The following is a 23300-nucleotide window of genomic DNA, read 5'->3' on the forward strand; positions in this document are numbered from 1 at the left end:
AAATCTTTGATATTAAATTGATAAAAATCAGGCCAAAATTGTACATGTGAGAGAGCTTCCAATGCTATTTTCCATACATTGAATTTTTTAAAGGAGGCTTAAGGATGTACACCTCTGAGGAGCCAAAAATTTCTAGAATTAAACTTTTGTTCTTAACCTGGTTTTTTGGTTTAAAAGACTGTAACGAAATAATTGGTGAAGAAAAAATCATATGGTGGTGCACTTCTTTTTTTGCTACGGCCCTTTGAAAATGCCCAATTTTGATGATTTTCCCATTTTTCATCGATTTTCACCTATTTTTGGGCTATTATTGTGAAAAAAATATTAGTTCCACAATTAAACTTTTTTTCATACTTTCTAGAAAGATGAAGGGGACCAATCTGAATAAATTTTACTTAAAAAAATCATAGGTAGGTGTTAATATAAGAAAGTTTTATCATATTTTGACGTTTTTTGGTGTAAAATATACCATGCTGTCAAATTTGTATTTTTGTGATTTTTCTCAGTTTTAAGAACAAAATGCATGTTATTTCAACTTTTTTGTTATAAATGATTGAAAAAATACATATCTAAGAACTTTGAAAAGACCAAAATGATATGGGACGTACATGATTCTTGTAAAATCATTTTTTGTATCCCACACCCATTTTCTTAAAAATTTTGCTAAATGTACTGACTTATTTGGTCGTAAAATTTGAAAACTGGATTACTCAAAAACCGTTCATTGTAAATACACAATTTTTTCACAGAGTTATGTTTGATTATAATTTTTTTAAAATTCATTGATATTTTCCACTTGTATCGCATGTTTTGGAAATAATTCAAGAACGAGATTTCAACGAGACTGAATGAGACTGAAAAGTCAGAAGAATACATCCTTAACTCTTTTAAAAATAATTGTTTTGGACTGATATTTTTCAAACTCATCCTAGACATAGCTGATATAAACATATAAACTTTACAGATATTTCTACGTCCTCTGCAACATGTCATGCGAGGGACAACTACATAATCAACACAGATAACGTAATACATGCTGTAATTGGAGCTTGGAATATGTCAAATATTTTAAAATCATAATATTATTTTTTATGTCCACATAGTGTTTTTTACACCAGTTAATTTTATCATACTTACTTTTGTCTTTTGAAACATGAGTTGTTTTTGCATCCTTTTTATTCTGTAATGAAAAAAATATGTTTCTATTTTAAATAAAGTAATCTTTCCATCCTCAACTATTTATCATTAATTCTGCAGCTCTAGTAAGTAATGGTGCATGTTTGTTTTTGATAAATACTTTAAATTTAACCTTTTTTTTATTGAAATTTGGTATCAAAATCAATTTTACACATGTGTATCAGCATTTTTAGTTCAAAGTACGCCTTGCAAACAGTTTTTTTAAAACTAGTTAGGAGTCATTGTGTCTGTCTGTTAAAACTTTTTCTATACATGTATACTTCATGGGAATTATTCTACACTTGATACAGTAGAAGCAATGAGTTGGATATATGTATGTTCTACACTTCAGATTTTTATCCAAGTTTAGTCTGCTTATCAGGGTACTTTCTCATTTTTCAAAGACTCTGCCTGCCAATTCTCTTGCATGTTTTGGAGCATGTACTGTGTATATTGTCATTGACACATAATAATATATTGATAAAAAGATGTACAGAGATTCTGCACAGTCAGTGTCAATCAAGTTATGCAGCTGAAAACTAACTATGTTGAAAAGTCACCAATTTATATTTTCAGGATTTAGTAGTTTCTTTTGTCTGAGCAAAAATGTGTTTCCTCTACTTCTCATACTTACTTTACTTTCTAAAGTATCTAGCCAATCACCAAAGTCAGGTTGCTGTCCAAGGTCAGAATCACTTCTAAGTCGTTGGTCAGCTGTAGTATTTAAATTTTCGGTCCCATTATTAATTTCCTTGTCTTTAGTTACAGTGTCATCGTCACTAATATCCTGATCAATGGCAACAGTCACATGACTATCCACATTATCTTCAATGTCCGACACATCATCAGTAACTAACACATGACTGTTTACATTTTCTTCTATGTCTGAATCGTCTGCAGCGACTGTTACCTGAGTGATGGTATTATCATCAATGTCTGATTCATCCTTAGTTACAGGAATGTTATGATCAGAGTCATCACTCTCAATCACTTTGGCGTTTGATTCAGTGTTATCAAAATGATTTACATCTGACTCATTGCTTTGTTTCCTTCGAATGTTTGATTTTGAATGAGTCTGCGTATTATCATGGTCAGAGTCACTATCATCACTTGCAAGTTGTGTAGGAATAAAATCATCATCAGAGTCTAAATCATCTTGGAATCCTGCAACCATTGGATTACCTTCATCCTCACTATGGAAAGAAAAACATTATCAAATAAGGGCTACAACTGTTGTACTACTTAAAGGGGCACTAGCTACAAGATATATAAACAATATAAAATATTTATTTTTTTGTTCAATGATTAATGAAAGTGTAATATTAGTGAAAAAAAACATTCACTTTTAGCAGCCATTATTGTTCAATTTTGTCAAAATAAGCTAAGAAACATTGATGATGAATTATTCACTTGCAAGTGAATAATTTGTCCTCATTGATTTAGTATTCATGTGAGCTTCAATTTAACCCCCTAGCTAGAGATGGATAAGGCATGCATCATGCATGATGAGTTATTTAATGGAAAAGAATGTCAACATTGAAAGTGAAACAAACGTAAATCATTTAATTGACTGATTCGATCCACAAAAAATCATACTTATACAGTTAAATATGATGATTAACATATATTTTGAATCTAATATACAAATTAAACAGACCTAGAAAAATCTATTTTCTACTTTCTATTTATATCTATATTTATGTTTAAATTGCTTATATGGCCATTGAAGGTAATCAGAGGTCACCTTGATGGTTAATTAGATAAAATCATATTATTGTGCATATGCCCTGTAAATTTATTATTTTAGACTTTTTATAATTTGGATAAATGTTTTACATTGTTATAAATCAAATATAAGAATTTGAGTCAAATCTATGAACATGGATTTGACAGCTAGTGCCCTTTTACAGAAAGTTGGACGAAAATTAAATTTCTTAATAAATTAAAAATGTTGTCGTACTTTAAGAAAGTATGACAAAAATTCTATTTCTTGGAAAATTGAAAATATCAGTTAACAATAAGTAGGTATCTGTCTATATTTGTCAATCAGCTGATCAATATGAGGTCATCCTGATCAGCAGTACTTGAGATAAGTGGGAAGATAAATATCATTTTATTCAACATATTAGAAATTCTGAGTGTGGGAAAACAGGAAATGATGTATGACAGTTCCAGTAAGTCCTTACGAGGGACAACCCATCACTTTATTTCAAGAGACATAACTCTAGCACTACATGTAGTTACAGTAAAAGACAACCCATCACTTTACTTCAAGAGACATAACTCTAGAACTACATGTAGTTACAGTAAAAGACATATTAAAATGCATTTGATTGTTGTAATATTACAAAAGTTCAGATCTTAGCTCTTAACTAACTTATGTTATCATGCAGAAACCAGTTGAGGTCAATTTAAGTGTTTTCACTGTCAAAAAGGCTATTTTTGCATCAGTGATTATCAAATTTGACCTGAATTTCATGCTAGGTAAACGATTAATGTTCACACTCAAAAGGGAATTCTAAAATCTGCAAAAAAATCATTTCAGAGGGATAGAAAGACAAAGCAGTGAGTGTTAAAAATTGAGAATGGAAATGGGGAATGTGTCAAAGAGATAACAACTATATGCATACTTGAAATGATGCAAGCAGTTTAATAAAAATTCAATCAAACAAGAGAAAAAGAATCTTATCACTAAATTTTCTAAAACATTTTGAATAAAAGAAAATTGATGGAAGTAACTGAAAAACATAATAAATTTTAACACCATACCTATCACTCTCTTCCACATTCTTACTCTTTCCACTCTCCTTAGTGTCTTTGGAATCATCCAAGAAGCTTGCATCAATAGCCCCTCCATCTGGAATGAACTCATCCACATCTGTAACTGGATCATCTTCCTTTATTGTTTCTGAAACAACAAATGTATTTTTTTCATTTAAAAATATTTCCATTGCTGTTAAACAATTCATTGGACTGTATCTCTGTAAGTTCATCACTGGATAAACGGAAATTACCTAAATGAAACAACAAATGTAAACTAAATACTATACACATACTTGGTAGATTTTCTTAGATGGGATATTTTTGCGGACAGTTTTAGTATCTGGAATTAGTATATATAACAGCCTCATAACAATAAAAAAAACTTTAAACTATTTAGTTATTCCAAAGATTGATTGATTGATTGATTGTTGGTTGCTTAACGTCCAGTGGCAAATATTTCATGCATATTCAGGACGAGAACAAGTTTACAATAAATACAATAGGTAGGTTGATACAATAGAGGCCATCTGGGATGATGGTCGGAGAAATTTGGACTGCCACCGGAAAAAGAGGGTATATTGGATAGGGACAGAAATTTTGCCTTGCAACAGGCCACCTACGGACCCCTCAAAGAGTTGTTGCAAGGGTTCTTAACGTGCAAAGAGCGTGGCATTCTCTTTACACGAGGCATCGGATTTGACGTCCCCCTTCTGACAGGACGTGACTGCGAACTTGATACATCCCGCTCAGCCAAACGGACGCCCCACTTCGGCAAGCGTTTTACTGCCGGTCGGGAGAAGACCAAGTGACCATATTTCTATACCCCAGTCACCCTTGGGGTTGTTTTTCCAAAGAAAAGGTACACTCTGACAGCAATCATAATAACATAATACGTATTTAAACTCTTACGTAGATATCAGTATTAAAATTGTGTACACTAGATGTGCTTTTAGTCTATAAAACACTCATCAGTGATGATGGAATTAAATATATTTTGAAAAGTCAAATAAAGTATGAAGTTGAAGAGCATTGAGAACCATTAACTCTGAAATAAATGATATCACATTTTCTTCACAGTAAGGTAATTTGACTTGTATTCTAATATTAAATCATGCTAGTTGGTAAGGAGTATTCAAGCTGTATAACATTTGACAATATTTGTACAGTTTGGCATTACCTTTTACATCTTTTTTCTCCACATGAGTTTCTTTACTTTTAAACAGTCTAGAGAAGAAACCAGTTTTTTGCTCTGGTTCTGCTGGTTTAGCTGGAGGTTGATCTGGTGATTTGACTTGTTTTGCTGGAGGTTGATCTGGTGATTTGACTTGTTTTGCCGGTTTTTCATCTGGAGAACTAATAGGAGGAACTGGTTCCTGGTTTGTTGGTGTTTTTGATTCAGATTTATTAGAAATAGTTGTCTGTTGTAAAGCAGGCATAGATAATGATTTTGGCACTGAAATAAACATTAGTTATATGATAATATAAAATGTAAAATGATATAGGAAGATGTGGTATGAGTGCCAATTAGACAACTCTCCATCCAAGTCACAATTTATAAAATAAACCATTATAGGTCTGCAACACAGAGCCTAGGGTTACACTGATCAGCAAGCTATAAAGGGCCCCAAAATTACTAGTGTAAAACCATTCAAACAACGGTCTAATCTATATAAAAAAACGAGAAAAGAGAAACACTTAAGAACAACAAAATCAAACAACGACATCTGAACATCAGATTCTTGACTCCTCACAGATGCAAACAATTGCAGCGGGATTAAACATTTTAATGGTAAAAACATGATTCCATTCTATGTGACAAAATAACAATATAAAATGTCAAAATGTTCTTTAATTGATCATTAATTTGGATTCTCTTCTTTTTTTTTTTAAAGTTATCTGTAAAATTATTTAAGTAGCTGTCTGCCTAAGAATCATGCAAACAGTGGCATACTGATGATCTCAGATTTTGATAAAAATTTGCATAACACTTCATATTGATGGTCTAAGTTAGCATTCAAAATAAAACTTTCGTCAGTCTTTCGTTGCTAGGCAAAATGAAGCCATTTAGTTTCCATAGCAACTTGGTTTGAAATTTTGGGCAAAATCAGAAAAATCACCAATTTTTAAGTTAGATTAGAAAAAAAAATTCATGCTTTAGGTAAAAATGTCATTTATTACATGAAAGATACATATAAGCATAATACATTAGGCATATATCATAGACAGATATTCTCAAAAAAAAATTTGACTGCTAGCCAAGCATTACATAGTTTTGACTCTTAGAATTTATTGACAATTTTGAAATTTTACAACATATTCATTGGTGTTTTTCTCAAGTTATCTGAAAGATCATTTAATATCATGCATATGTCAACAACTATTGGTACTTTGACTTCATAAAACAAAATTCAAATGAGTCGGAAACATACAGGGTTGCCGTTGCTAGGCAACAATAAAATGGTCCATTTTTCAAGTTATTGGAAACAGAACCGTACAAAACATACATTTATTACATACTTAAATTTAAAATATGTCTTAATATCTTATCAATTCACATTTCCATATTCACTATGTAATGTTTAAAGAGGAAATGAACTATTTAAAATTTCCTCAGTCACCATAGTAACCAAATTTTCCATAGCAACATAACAAAAAAATGGGATTTTTTTTCATCATTTTTCTAGCCCCAAAAACAACAATTTTAATATTTTTTGGCACATGATTTTACTTATCAAGTCTTTTAACAATCTGTTTTTCATCTGCATTGTATTAAACATTGTTTGCAATATCAGATGACCCCTATTAATTTGGAACAATTTCCACAATTTATCAACATTTTAATTTTTTGTGTTTAACTTTTCCTCTCTGAAACCCCTATTCTTTATTCATTTTTTTTAAAATAGAATATAAAAAGTGTCCAGACTGAAACTCAATAGTTATATGACAAAGACATTGACTTTTCATTTATAAGGCAATATTAGCAAGAATTCTCTTTAAAAAAAGGGGGGTTATTTTGCCAATAATTTTGATTTGTTTAGATTTTGATATTCTTTCATAATATACTTGTAGTCTCTTAAAGTTAGAATCAAATCATGGGCAGTAGTAACTTTCTACAAAGCCTAGAAAAATGCATACTAATTATATGTATAATTAAATCTATTTGAAGTCATTTTTTTTTATTTACTTGGAGCCAAAACAAATTTCAGTTTTAACTTTGCAAATTTTGCCATCTGTACATAAAAATATCAATGACAAAAATATTTTCAGCACTTTATTTACTTATACATACAAGTAACATGCAGTCACAATAACTTTAATTCTCTATAAACAAGAACTGAATTTACAAGGACATTGTATAGACTGTAAAAAGTAATTACTAGCTCTGACCACACTTGTTGTCACTATCTTTACTGTAATTTTGCACATTTTATCCTTATATGTCTAAATTAATTTAATATTAGTTTTCCGGTTTTTCTGCATGTGCATAATAAAGGATTGTAAATGAGAATAATATTACTAACCCTATATATATATATATATATATATAGAATAACCATACCTTGTCTAAAAATATAAAATTTATTGGTACAAGGATTAGAAACAGGAAGAAATCAAGGCTTTCCTGAGCATTTCTATCCTGTTTCGAGCTGAGTAAAAATACAATTTATATCGTAAGACAATGTATGGTTATTCTCTATATACTGCAACTCTTAAATTTCTTACAAAAGAAATATTTTGGGTAAAAACCAATATTTTGAATTTGAAGCGGATGAGGTCAAGATTCTGTGAACCTGTATTACTTAATGACTTCATCAATAAAACTCTATGGAAACACATTGTCAGCGTCACAAAGAAGGTGATATACCTTCAGTGACAGTATATCACACAAAAATATACTGCCAATGCATTTTGACTGCTCAAATAAAAGGCTTGCAGTATAAATAAATATATGTTTTACAATGACAAAATTTGTTGTCAACTTATTGTATTCAAAAATGAATTTAGCTATATCATTTTATAATTATGTTCTTATAAAAACAATGTGTTAAAAACAATGGTTAACTTAAAGAAAGAAGTGTGTTCAGTATAAATGACACAACTAACACAAATTACACAGTACTATTAAAAAAATCATTGTTAGATTAAAGCTGTTATTTCTTCTATGGCTTCAAACCTTTCGATAAGAGCTACCGCACTGTCAATATCCTCTGAAGACTTTGATGGCATTTTTTTCTCTGCAGTTAACCGTGAAAAGTAAGATGTGATTTGACTAGCATTTAAGTATTCACTGTTGCAAAACTTTTTGGTACCATTCTCTAGTGCAACTCTCATATTTCTTGCTACAGTGCCAGCATTCATCTTGTTCCCACTCTTTTCACCATCTTCAAATATTGACTTTAGATATAATTTAACTTTGTCTGAAAATCTCACATGCTTCCTTTCTTTTTTTAAGGCCCAACCTTGTTGTTCTTTGGCTATATCTTGTGAGATATTTGGTTGAGAAGCATCAGTTCGATTAAAATTCAATATTTCAGACAAGTTTATACAAGCATCATACCATCTGAGCTTAATCTTGTCATAAGTTGACATTTGTTGTAGATCATAGTTGTGATCACCAATCAAACAATGCATATGCATATCCATAAATGAGGTAAAGGTCTGAACACAACCTTCTTGACAACTGAAACCATCACCTGCAGAACTCTGCTTTATGGATCCTTCCACCTTCATTGGAGGTTGAAAATCAGCTATCACTTTCAATGACCTGAAAAAAGTTTATAAAATTCAAATTCATCTTTTTACAAAAATAAATCATGATTATACATGTATGTATATTAATAAAACATGATTGTGTGAACAGAAACATGACCAATATGGTCTCAAGTCATTAATTGCTATTTATCATATTGATTTTTGTTTTAACAGTTGTTATTATATGAAACTTCACATATATATAATGTCAAACTATCTAAACAGAATGATTTTTGTCAATAGTTTAAGGTTGTACTCTGACATGTAACTGCTTACATCAACACCATTATCATCATTTGGTAGATTGTGGATAGTGATTCATGAATTGATTTTGTGTCATGAATTTTAATACCCAAATCCATTCTTTTGAATTACTAATTCACTTAAAATGGGGACCCATTGTTTTCATGCTATAAAACACCATAGACAAATAATCTATTATCCAAATCAATGTCAGGATAGGCATATTTGCTAGGCAGCTGAAACAACATATACCATGCAAAATGTTATTATGTTTAGTAAATTGTACCAACCTTTCATCTTGACTATTCATTTGTCCCTGAACAGATATATTTCTCCCTTGGCCAATACCATATGCTTTCCACATAGTTATTTGCATATTTTCCTGAAACTCTATATTGGATATTTTGGAGATTCCTTTAATAAGACCAGTTGCTCTATGATCATCCAAAGTATTTGTGATTTCCACATGAGCTGCTTGGCATCCAGAAACTCCCCCATAGTCATCTATTGCAGACTTCATATCTGAAGCACAAACTACATTTTTTCCATTTGAAACGCACTGTCTGATTTTCCCTCGCATGTGTGCAATTTTGGCATCACAGTATGACTTTCCGCTTTGGGCTTCGCTGAAGTCATATCTTTTTATATAAACTCCTACAAAAAAAAACTGTTTTGAAAACTATACATCAAAAGATTACTTCAATTGTTTCTTAACAATCTGCTATCAGACGGTTACCTTATGCATATAAAAATCAAGCTCTGTATGTCAGACCAGTACGAAGTAACGGTCAATGTTCCAATCTGATCATCATGCTCTAGTCCTTAATATTTAGTTTTTATTATCATGTTCTACTCCTATCCATCCATAAATTGTTTGTGTGCAATAAAGTATTTTTAGATAAGAAAATCAGGTAACATTTGATACATACTTATCAATGGTAAATTCTTAACCTACATACAACATACCTGTCCTTTCACTAAAAAAAGGAATGGAGAACCAAAGGTTATCACAATGGTAACAGCCAGCATTGTCACTGCGTAAGAAGACAGTTTTGATATTTGGCAACTGGCTCTTGATGGTCTGCAAAGTATGCTCCAAAAGTGCAGACACAGTATACCAGTCCTGTTTGGTTGCTTCTACACAATGTGCAAAAGTTCTGTGCTGAAATAGAAAAGACATTTTTAAAAGATGTTTGCTATAGTCATGTTTTGTAATTTTTGTCAGACTCTAGGAATCCTCAGGTTTTATCCATTTGACTGTCATAAATATTTTTGAATGCTTACCCCTAATTTATCATAAATCTTTTACTTGTTCAATTATAAGCCATTTTTATAACCTTACAAAATCTTTTCAATAGTTATTTAGAAATGAAACTGGTAAAAAAATCGAGAAATAACGTTTTTCCTGCCAAATATCTTTGGTAAATATCTCATTGACCTATGATTTTTTTTATCTTTTGCATCCAGATATCTTTTGACAGAAGCATTGAGTACAGTGTTTGACCTATTTTATAGATACATATCTTAAACCAAATTGTGTACAATTTGCATTACCCCTTCTTTGTAATGAAACTTTTTGAGAATCTCAATCATATTATGCCAGTGTGCACCTCCTATTTTGTACTTGATCAAATTGATTTTTGGGGTTCCCAATACCAAAACATGAAATTTGCAAGGATCAGGGGTATAATTGTGTGAGCTCTGATCACAGTAGTTTTTATTTACTTTTATTTCATTTATTTAAAAAAAAAATTTTTTTTTTGTGTTTAGTAATCTTTTAGAAAAATCTTCTCCTCTGAAACTGCTGGGCCAAATTATTTGAAACTTGGCCACAATCATCATTGGGGTATCTAGTTTAAAAATTGTGTCCGGTGACCCGCCAACTAACCAAGATGACCGCCATGGCTATAAATAGAACATAGGGGTAAAATGCAGTTTTTGGCTTATAACTCAAAAACCAAAGCATTTAGAGCAAATCTGACATTGGGTAAAATTGTTAATCAGGTCAAGATCTATCTGCCCTGAAATTTTCAGATGAATTGGACAACCTGTTTTTGGGTTGCGGCCCCTGAATTGGTAATTTTAAGGAAATTTTGCTGTTTTTGGTTATTATATTGAATATTATTATAGATATAGGTAAACTGTAAACAGCAATAATGTTCAGCAAGGTCAGATTTACAAATAAGTCAACATGACCAAAATGGTCAGTTGACCTCTTTAGGAGTTATTGCCCTTTAAAGTCAATTTTTAACCATTTTTCGTAAATTTTATTTATCTTTTACTAAAATCTTCTTCTCTGAAACTGATGTGCCAAATTGATCCAAACTTGGCCACAATCATCTTTGGGGTTTTTTGTTTAAAAAATGTGTCCGGTGACCTGGCCATCAAACCAAGATGGCCGCCACGGCTAAAAATAGAACATCACGGTAAAATGCAGTTTTTGGCTTATAACTCTGACATGAAGTAAAATTGTTAATCAGGTCAAGATCTATCTGCCCTGAAATTTTCAGATGAATTGGACAACCTGTTTTTGGGTTGCGGCCCCTGAATTGGTAATTTTAAGGAAATTTTGCTGTTTTATATTGAATATTATCATAGATATAGGTAAACTGTAAATAGCAATAATGTTCAGCAAAGTAAGATCTACAAATAAGTCAACATGAACGAAATGGTCAATTGACCCCTGTAGGAGTTATTGACCTTTGTAGTCAATTTTCAATCTGCTTCCTTTGTTTAATATTCACATAGACCAAGGTGAGCGACACAGGCTCTTTAGAGCCTCTAGTTTTGATGCAAAGACTTACAGTGTCCTTTCATAATCACTGCAAATGACATTGATACATGTACTTTTAAAATATTATAAATAAATGGTTTCAGTATTTACAAAAAAATCCTCAATTTGTCATTTTTGTAACTTTGGTATTTCAAAGAGTGGGTGTAATATCCTAATAGATACATACAGAACTGATTATGAAGAGTGTAATACCTTTTCCACAAGTCTTTGCATGTATTCTGGCTTGGTCAATCTCATATATGCTAATGCCAGGAAATATGTCTCTCAGCTGCTGCTTTGTGTAATTTAATGAGATCATTGACAGAAACTGCTTTTTGGTACACTTGTCAGTTGATTCTTTGAAGAGTTGAACAACCAGCTCATCTACTTTAGGTGATGGTGTTGAACACTGAAATAACATTTAAAAAATTAACATTTAAGTTATATTTTTAAATTATAATCTCAAATAAGGGTATCTGCCTCAGTGATGTAATGGTTAGCGTAATCGGCTTGAGTGCGGTAGGTTGTGAGTTCGACTCTCAGCCTGGTAAAACCAAATACTTGAAATTGGTATTTGCTGCTTCTCTGCCAAGCATGCAGCATTTTGAAATACCCAGTAGAAATGTGAAAATTCTGTAACTCCTAAAACAGTTGTCAAATCAAACACATGTGCTAGCAAATAATTGCCAGAAGTTTCAAATGGTTTCAGAGCAGTTGTTTCATAATGACCTTTGGGAAGACATTTAAATCAAAATTGTTTGCTAAGACTAATTTATTTCATCATTGACAAATAATGTTAGGGGGTTAGATTCTATATTCTATGACTTGTGACTGTTTACTCAAATTGCAAATACTTTTTACATAGGCCAAGTATAAAATATATTACATTAATCTCAAAAATAGTTTGTTTCAAGGGCAGTATATTTACCATGTCCATATCTATGAGTTGCCAAACTTTTTTTGCTTGAAATGGTGCAAGACAGTCAAGAGCTTCATGAACAGTAGCAGATGCTTTTCTCTTCAGGCTGCGCACTGTTCTTGGTTTGAGTTCGTTAACATCCTTCCTTATTTGGTATGTAATTGGACTGATTTTTCCCCCACCAATAATGTTCAGTGCACTGTTTATTTCCTCTAATGTGTTTCTTTGTATGTCATTTTCTGCACTCCATGATGATATCTGAGATGATGGCAGAGAAACCTTTAAAAATTAGGAATTGCAATATATTTCATTTTTTTAAATACATTTAACTCAGATTGCTTTTTTTTAAATCATCTGTCTTGAATCATTGGCAATGGCATGGAACGCCAAAGATTTTTTTTCTGTTGGGGTGGTTAAAATTTTAATGTGAAATTATAGATTGTTGGGGTCGTCATAACTCATTTTCTGTTTGAGGGATATAAATAAAATGAAACGAGAGTGGATTGTATCTGACATTCCAAGAGTTACATAGAACTGTGAGTTAACTCACTAAAGGATACCCCCACTTCCAATAAACTTCAATAAACTAAATTAGTTAAATTATCTCCCTTAAAATATTTTGGACCAGGATTTTTGTCTTTCATGCACATTCTCAGATTATGTACTGCAAGTGTGTCAAGTTTCATCAATATCCATCAAGGCTTTAAGAAGAAGTTGCGCTTACAAAACCTGTTACCACATATTGCAATATCAAACTAAGTAAGTTCAATTATCTCCCTTTAAATATTTTGAACCAGGTTTTTTTCTTCTTCATGTATATCCTCAGGTTGTGTACTGCAACTGTGTAAAAATTCATTAGTATCTGTCAATTTGTTTGGGAGGAGTTGCACTTACAAGATATATGTATGAGCCTGTCCCAAGTCAGAAGCCTGTAATTCAGTGGTTGTCGTTTGTTTATGTGTTAAATATTTGTTATTAATTTGTTATTTTTTTTATATAAATAAGGACGTTAGTGTCCTCGTTTGAATTGTTTTAAATTGTCATTTAGGAGTCTGTTATAGCTGACTATGCGGTATGGGCTTAGCTCATTGTTGAAGTCCCTAGGGTGACCTATAGTTGTTAATTTCTGTGTCATGTTGGTCTCTTATGGAGAGTTGTCTCATTGGCAATCATACCACATCTTCTTTTTTATATAGACTGACAGGGTGATTCCTATATACCCCCAAAACTTTGATTGTGGGTCCATATTGACTGTGTGTCTACTACATTTTTTTATCTAGATTCTTGGTAGGGCATATATATTTTCCTTCTTTTTTTTTAAAGATGGGGGGTCTAAACAACTTACTGAAATTGAGTTAGTAAAGCTGAACTATCAAGGTATAAAAAGGCTTAAAATACTTCATACAAGGAAATGTTTATGAGGATATATCAATATATGTTATAACTTATATGTGGCTGTTTTAATTTTTTTTTCTGTGTATGCACTGATTTTGTATAATGAATCTATATATATATCCTTTTTTTCTATTGTGTAATTCTTTAAAAAAAATACCGTATAATTTTCTGAATCAGACTGTGAAATCCATATAGATGCTTCATCTTCACTTATCTGAAAAGAGGAATTTATTTCAGGTTCTAATTACAAACATACATGTGTGCAATACATGCAAGAAGAATACAAGATATGTTTTAATTATATCTTGCTCATCCTCATTCCAAAAAAGGAACAGGGTAAACAGGAATTTGTTTAGTGATGAATCTGAAAACATAGCACCTGGTATAGATAGCTCTAATATATATATGAACATGGATTCCAAATTTGAAAAAAACAGGATCTGAAAAAAATGTGACAAAATTTCATGGGACAGACTGACGGTCTCATTTTCAGGTATACAGATCGTTTGACTATCATAAAACTCAACTATGCTCAATTTGAAGAAATTTGGGTAAATTGTTCTCTAGTTACAGTGCGAAATGTTTACAATGGACAGACGGAAGGACGGACGGCTGACACTTGAATACCATAATTCCTCCTGTCAAAATTGATGGACGTATAAAATCACAATTTCATTTATTGACACAAATTTATTTATGTTTTATTATTTATAAGAATTTAACCAGTATAAATGGAGTGGTATTATAAAAGCAATATAACCGGTAGTTAAATTCTATGACATTGAACTTTTATAGTTGATTTATTTTTAAAAAGCAGTTATTTTTTTCTTATTTATGTGTTAATGTTCATACCATGTCATTTTCTTCCTTAGCTGTCGTATCTTCTGACTGCATGCACTTATATCTTGTCTGGTTTTGATCAACTACTGAAAACTAATAAAAACAAAGAAGTTTGAACAGTAAAATGCAGAGTAATTAAAAACAGAATTACTGAGATGATGAATAGAAAAGATAATATGAATTGGATCACCATTTCATCATATTATTTATCTTTTTGCAAATACATTTGTGTATTTTTTTTTTCATCCAGTACATCCTATTATAAAAACCATGTTTATACCCATTTTTTAAATTTAAATCATAATTGGTATGAATTCTGTATGTAAAAAACTATGTAAATCTTTTAACTGACAGTCGTCCTGTGAAGATCTTTGTTCACTGGCTATGGGATTTGTGCTTTTATTCCATGTTGAAGACTCTGTAGTAATGTAAATTTATGTCTGAGCTTGAGAGCTGTCTCAATGGCAATCATAACACATTTTATTTATAATTGAATGGAAGTGATTATGATATTTTTTAAGAGGTGTTTTCCTGTTAAATCATCAATAATAGTAATGGCACATTACAAATATATAGCAAAAACATCACACAAAAATCCATACCTTATGCTCTAAATAATGACCATCAGAATCCATGTCACAATGATAAATGTCCATCTAAAAGATAAATGAATAAAATATATATATGTATCCTAAAATTGAAACTAAAGTTTAGTTTGGTATACAGAATACAAGTAGTTTTAAAAGTGATTGCTTGACCACCAAAATGGGATTTTTACCTCTCAAAATATAAATTGGGGGATGTTTTACAAAAAGAAGATGATTGAGTCTCCAGTGAAATTTTGTTCACACCATTTTTCAGTTGTGTAATTTGTATTTCAGTGTGACTAGACATCTCCAAAAAATGTGCTGTCTTGGTGGTCAATTTCTTTTGCATAGATCATGTTAAATTGTTGCTGTTTACTGAGAAAGGTTAAATTATGCTTTAAAAAATGCTATATTATTTTTTCTTTCTTAATATACATTGCGTCTTGGATAGAGCCATGTCTTATTGGCACCCATACCACATTTAAGAGATAACTGTATTATATTTGAAACTTTGCGGACGTCAATCTGTAGTTTTACTGACACAAATTGAGTTAACCTGTCATCCAATCAAAATCATTGATACACATGTACAATAATTGCAATAGAAATACTTTTTTATAAACTAAATAAATATCCATACCTGATCATTTATTTTTATTTCTTCTGAATTCTCATCACCAGGAATAATGTCCATCTAAAATAAAGATAAATATATACATGTACATGTTGTACTCAAAAATCATTTAGGAAAATAATAAATAACAAACTGGTAGTGTGTTTACTTTTAAAAATATACCTGTGATGTGAATCAAGGCTCCATATTGAAGGCTGTACTGTAACCTATAATTGCTTATATTTACTAATTTAGGTCTTGTATGGAGAGTTGTCTCATTGACAATTATACCACATCTGTTTTTGTTTATATAAAACATGTAAGGATTATCATTATGCATATATCTAACAATTGAAAAAAAAACTATATTACAACAACAAAAAATAGATAGTTCTGAATTATCAATTTAGGAAATGAATGTAGCATGAAATATTTATCTGTGAGGTTTGGATTGGTATGCTTAATGCATAATTATACATATTATAAATATTGACTTTTTTTTTATGTTCCTCCTAAGTCATACATTGTCAGTATCCACATTCCATAAGTTTGTAAGGAGACACTGACTTTTTGCCTATATATAAATAATGTTAAAACTATCCTGTATTACATTTATTATAAAGGAAGCCTTTAATCATACATGTTATTTTGTATACAGTTGAGTGACATGTGATAAAAAATTACTTGAAGTAAGTTTATTCTTACCATATCAGGAAATGATTCTAGGATGTTACATGTTTTTGTTTTGCAGACTTTACAGATAGCTGAAATAAAATATAACAATATAAATAAAAATATAACACATTTATTTTCAATTGAATCCTTATTAACTTTTAGGAATATACATTGTATGAAACACCCACAAGCATATCAATGAATAGTTTGTCCAACCTTTTTAACCAAAATGAGTAAGAAACTATAGGAAAAGAGACAACTAAATGAATGGCCATTAAAAAAATGAAAATCAACAGCAACCAAAGACACCAGCTGAATTACAGGGTCCTGATTTTTGCTACAGTAAAAGAATGACAAAATCAGCATGTTTTGTTTTTGTTTGGATTGTTTTACACAAATCTTGCATTGACCCTTTAAACAATTAAAGCTTTCCATGTGAAGTAAGCAAATGTTCTTTGTTGAATGCCATATAAGTTAATTACCTATACTTGCAAACATTAATTTTTTTTATTGAGAGTTAATTGTCCCATCATTAGTTATTTGGCAATCATTCCACATCTTCTTATTTTCAAATGAATGAATGAATGAACTTTATTCTCACAAAACTACATGTCATAGTTACAGAGAAAATATATATTTACAATTACATATATGTATATATAAGCATGCACATGTGTGAATAAATAACGTAACTTAACTTGGAGGACTGACTTTCACCTGTATTGTTTTTATAAACTTACATATTTTTTCTAAAATAATAGTATTGTCTGAATTAAATAAACTATTAAATTTGTATGAACTTGGATTTTTACAGCAATATTCAGGTAAAAATTTCTTTCTCTCTAAATCTAAAGATTTACAAGTCATTATATAATGATATTCGTCACCAATTTCGTTTGCGTTGCATAGATGACAAAGTCTGTCGTTTCGTGACAAGCCTCGCCATCTGCCGGTCTCAATTGGTAAACGATGACTAACACATCTAAATTTGCAGTATACAAATAATAAACTATTAGACAATTTGTTGAGATAATTCTCAAATTTCAAATTATTTTTAAAAATTCTGTAACATAGGCATTTAGGTAAGGTTTCTATCTGTGACAAACATAATTGTGTGAACTGATCTTTAAGCTTTTGCTCCACACTTTTTGATACCCATTTGTCAGCAAAATGCATATTCCAAATATTAATCATTCCACAATTATTAAAAATATTTTTAATATAGATCAACCATTTACTTTCAAAACCATAGTTATTCAAATTTACAAGTAATAATTTATAAAGAACATGAGAAATTTTACACTCTTTACCGTTTATAATTCTGCCCCAGAAATTTATCATACGAACTTTTGCATAAAGAAATAATGGGAATCTGCGTAGTTCTGCATAAACTATACAGTCTGGGGTTGATTGCTTCAAATGTAAAATGAGTTTACAAAATTTTAGGTGCACCCGCTCTAATAAGTCAAAGTTTTCAAATCCCCAAATTTCTGACCCATACAACAAAATAGGTACAACAGCCTTATCAAAGAGATCAAGTTGACATTCAATAGATAAGTTATTAATTCTACTCTTCTTCAAGATAGAATACATAGCCTTTATTCCTTGATCTCGTAAGTATTTTCTAGTTTGTAAAAAAGAACCACTTTTAGAAAAAAATATTCCTAAATATTTATAATTTTTAACAATCTCAATTTCATTGTCATTGATATAAAAATTCAAATTTTGTGGAAGTCTGCCATTCGTAAAAACAAGAATTTTTGTTTTATCAACATTTACCTTAAGTTGCCATTTGTTACAATATATGGCAAAATTGTTTAACATATTTTGTAATTCAGTGTTACTATCCGCTAATAAAACAGTGTCATCAGCATATAACAGTAAGAAAATCTTAAGATACACATCTAGTTCATTTTCTAGGTCTGCACTTATTGACTGTAAACCTTTTGTATCTAACTCTTCTAAAAATGCTTGTAGATCGTTCAGATACACAGAAAACAGAGCAGGCGATAAATTTTCCCCTTGTCGTACACCAATTTCGCAAGGGAAGAAGTCAGATTTCTCATTATTGAAAACAACACGGGATTTTATATCGTTATACATATTTTGGATAACTCGGAAAAATTTTCCGTTAATATTATTATTCAACAGTTTAAATAAAAGGAGATTTCTTTGAATAGAATCAAAAGCTCTCTGAAAATCAATGAATGCACAAAATAACTTTTTCTTCTTTAATTTCAATAGTTCGAAAAAGGCATAAATAGCAAAAATATGATCGTTTGTGTTGTATCCTGGTCTAAACCCTGCTTGGTTTTCTTCTAAAATTAAAAATTCATCTAAATAATTACAAAGTCTACTGCTTAAAATGGAAGTAAATATTTTACCTAAACTTGATAGTAATGTTATTGGCCGATAGTTTTTCGGTTCACTTTTACTACCTTTGTATTATGTATTATGTATACTAAACATGCTGAAAAGCTAATAACATTCATAACATTCATGGCATATTTTTTTGTTAAAAGATCAAACTAGATTAGATATAACGGTTGAATAACCTGCTAAACATTGTAGCTACAAAATGTAGATCATTTTGAGTAAGCTACCCATTCATAGACTATACATGTACCAACAAGTGAGCAAGTAAATAGTAGGACATTTTTTAATGTAAATGTTCTGAGTTTACATGTAAATGCACAAAGTACTATATATGGTTTCTATATTGTGTTATATCTTTTCTTCCATTTACTTTGAATATGGCAATTGAATTTCCAGCAATTAGAACATAATTGTGGAAATTATAAGATCTTGGGATACACTGTCAATAAAATTGGCTTACAAACTGATTTTTTTTTTGCAGGAATTAATTTTCTTTATTTTCTCCAAGTGTGATATTCTTCATATCCTGGTTTTTGTGACCCAGTTGCTAATCCTGTTTTCTTTACCAAAACTCTAGTCCTGCTTATTTTTAATTTCATCCTACCCCCCCCCCCCCTTTTTTTACAAATCAAATGGTAACTCCATTATTTGGGCATCAATGACAAACTAGAGGCTCCAAAGAGCCTGTGTCGCTCACCTTGGTCTATGTGAATATCAAAGGAAGCAGATGGATTCATGACAAAATTGTGTTTTGGTGATTGTGATGTGTTTGTAAATCTTACTTTACTAAACAGTCTTGCTGCTTACATTTATCTCTATCTATAATGAACTTGGTCCAGTAGTTTCAGTGGAAAATGTTAATAAAAATTTACAAATTTTATGAAAATTGTAAAAAATTGACTATAAAGGACAATAACTCCTTAGGGGGTCAATTGACCATTTCGGTCATGTTGACTTATTTGTAAATCTTACTTTGCTGAACATAATTGCTGTTAACAGTTTATCTGTATCTATAATAATATTCAAGATAATAACCAAAAACAGCAAAATTTCCCTAAAATTACCAATTCAGGGGCAGCAATCCAACAATGGGTTGTCAGATTCATCTAAAATTAAAAGGGCAGATAGATCTTGATCTGATAAACAGTTTTACTACCTGTCAGATTTGCTCTAAATGCTTTGGTTTTTGAGGTATAAGCCAAAAACTGCCTTTTACTCCTATGTTCTATTTTAGCTGTGGGGGCCATCTTGATTTGATGGTCGGGTCACCGGACACATTTTTAAAACAAGATACCCCAAAGATGATTGTTGTCAAGTTTAGATTAATTTGGCTTAGTAGTTTCAGAGGAGAAGATTTTTGTAAAAGATAACTAAGATTTACGAAAAATGGTTAAAAATTGACTATAAAGGGCAATAACTCCTAAAGGGGTCAACTGACCATTTCGGTCATGTTGACTTATTTGTAAATCCTATTTTGCTTAACATTATTGCTGTTTACAGTTTATCTCTATCTATAATAATATTCAAGATAATAACCAAAAACAGCAAAATTTCCACAAAATTATCAATTCAGGGGCAGCAACCCAACAACGGGTTGATTGATTCATCTGAAAATTTCAGGGCAGATAGATCTTGACCTGATAAACATTTTTACCCCTTGTCAGATTTCCTCTAAATGCTTTGGTTTTTGAGTTATAAGCCAAAAACTGCATTTTACCCCTATGTTCTATTTTTAGCCGTGGCGGCCATCTTGGTTGGTTGAACGGGTCAGGCCACACATTTTTTAAACTAGATACCCCAATGATGATTGTGGCCAAGTTTGGTTCAATTTGGCTTAGTAGTTTCAGAGGAGAAGATTTTTGTAAAAGATAACTAAGATTTACGAAAAATGGTTAAAAATTGACTAAAAAGGGCAATAACTCCTAAAGGGGTCAACTGACCATTTCGGTCATGTTGACTTATTTGTAAATCCTACTTTGCTTAACATTATTGCTGTTTACAGTTTATCTCTATCTATAATAATATTCAAGATAAAAACCAAAAACAGCAAAATTTCCACAAAATTACCAATTCAGGGGCAGCAAACCAACAACGGGTTGACTGATTTATCTGAAAATTTCAGGGCAGATAGATCTTGACCTGATCAACAATTTTACCCCGTGTCAGATTTCCTCTTAATGCTTTGGTTTTTGAGTTATAAGCCAAAAACTGCATTTTACCCCTATGTTCTATTTTTAGCCGTGGCGGCCATCTTGGTTGGTTGACCAGGTCATGCCACACATTTTTTAAACTAGATACCCCAATGATGATTGTGGTGAAGTTTGGTTCAATTTGGCCCAGTAGTTTCAGAGGAGAAGATTTTTGTAAAAGTTAACAACGACGACGGACGACGGACGACAGACGACGGACGACGACGGACGCCGGACGCAAAGTGATGGGAAAAGCTCACTTGGCCCTTCGGGCCAGGTGAGCTAAAAAGATACAACCATTTATGAGAATATAATTATTTCAAAACTCTGAAATAACCTACCTGATCCTATTGGTAAGAATGTTCCTCCCTGGGAAATCAGAGCGTAGCTGGTCCTGTATGATATCGGTCTATCCCCTTTACTCTTTCCAGTATGGCCAGGAAATACACATGATGTTTTCCTCTTCCAATTCAACCCCAAAGATGACCGATAATAAGGGCAAACAGTGAAATGTGGCATTAAACGAAATATACCAACACGTAAGCATATAAGAAGACCCTCTGTCAAAATGTTCTCATCGTATGAAATGTTTAATGAACGTAAGTGAATTGATACTGACTTCTTACATTCTTTCAAATAAATTAACTTTGAAGCATTTTCTGAGGTTGAAACATGTGAACATGGAGTCTTAGAAAAGTGAAAAAGGCTGCATAAATGTGTAGTCTGCTCTGAGAATGAGATGTCTACTTCCTCAGCCATATTGTTACTATACAACTGTAGGGTAATTGTATTTCTACACTGGAGAGTCACGAAAGGGGAGATAATTTGAAGCTTCCATTAGCAACGAATACACTGTTTACAATACAAATTTCTTTAAATTTTAGCAAATTAATTTATTTATTTCCAAATCATTTTCTTTTCAAAATTGGATAGTAAAACAATTATCTTTCAGATTTTATAAAGATTTTTAATGAATGTAACCGATAAAAGATTTTATTTCAATTTAAAAATGCAAAATTTATAAAGGAAACAACAGTGCATTTCTTCAAAATCCATGAACTGAATGATCTGATAAAAACCAAATCGACCCATATCAGTAGGAATTATCAAGTTTAATGATATTATTACATCTTTTTCTTGATATTACAGCCAATTTCAGTGAAATATGTAATAATGGGTCTGCCACTAATTTTTGATTTTGCATGATTCTTAGGCAGACAGCTACTTAATAATCATGATCATCATTCTTCTTAAATATTGTAAATTACATTCAATTCTCGAGAATTTTTTTTTCAAAATCTATTATTTTGAAAACATATTGTGTCAAATATGTTTGATTATTTACTGAAAAATATGCACTTTTAGAACTGGGGAAGATTTAAAAGTAAACATATTTATGAATCACTTGCTGATAGTTTAAGACTCTATTGTAATGTCTTCCTGTGTTCTAACTCATTGCTGTATACCCTACATCTCCTTTTATACATACAAAGATAATATGAAATTTGCAACTATGGCTACCTTACAGAAAATAATACTTTCATTCTCATGAAGACAAGACAGATCATATTCAATATGAAAATTCGCCAAATCTAGAAAAATTGGTTTAGTTAAATCACACAATACTTGACAGAAAATTGCACAGGTAGATTAGATGGTATTACACTATAACATCTACATAGCATCAAATCCATGCTTGTTCAATTTTCATATCTCCACTGACTGAAGAGTTCTCTATCATCCTCTTCTTGTTTTAGGGCAAACTGTGTAAATAGCTCACCCAGTACAACTTTCTTACCTCCAGTGGCTGAAGCGTTCTCTATGACAACCTCTTGTTTGAGATCTGACTCTGATGTAGCTGACCCTGAAAATTTGTCTTGTTGCTGTCTTCTTTTATTGCTTAAATTATCAATGAACCTGAATAAAAATGTACATGTAATATAACATTTATTTGTTTGATAAGCTAAATCTAATAGTAGTGCATTTATTGATGTACAGA

At 31.2% G+C, this 23300-nt stretch overlaps 1 protein-coding gene across 4 annotated transcripts in view; it reads right to left on the reverse strand.

Annotated features, from left to right (window-relative positions):
- Window positions 1–23300, reverse strand: part of LOC134708137 (rab-like protein 6) — a 43250-nt gene that overhangs the window by 5729 nt on the left and 14221 nt on the right. For 3 of the 4 annotated variants that reach the window (XM_063568445.1, XM_063568446.1, XM_063568447.1), the window contains 5 exons: window positions 23100–23218; window positions 5117–5392; window positions 3946–4084; window positions 1811–2369; window positions 1138–1180 (listed from right to left, as the gene is read on the reverse strand). In XM_063568445.1, the coding sequence (XP_063424515.1) occupies window positions 1138–1180; window positions 1811–2369; window positions 3946–4084; window positions 5117–5392; window positions 23100–23218 (1136 nt within the window). The remainder of the gene's footprint in view (window positions 1–1137; window positions 1181–1810; window positions 2370–3945; window positions 4085–5116; window positions 5393–23099; window positions 23219–23300) is intronic. The other variant, XM_063568448.1, reaches the window with a different exon arrangement.

The sequence above is a fragment of the Mytilus trossulus genome, chromosome 2 (assembly GCF_036588685.1).
Source record: "Mytilus trossulus isolate FHL-02 chromosome 2, PNRI_Mtr1.1.1.hap1, whole genome shotgun sequence".
In the NCBI taxonomy this organism is placed as follows: Eukaryota; Metazoa; Mollusca; class Bivalvia; order Mytilida; family Mytilidae; genus Mytilus; species Mytilus trossulus.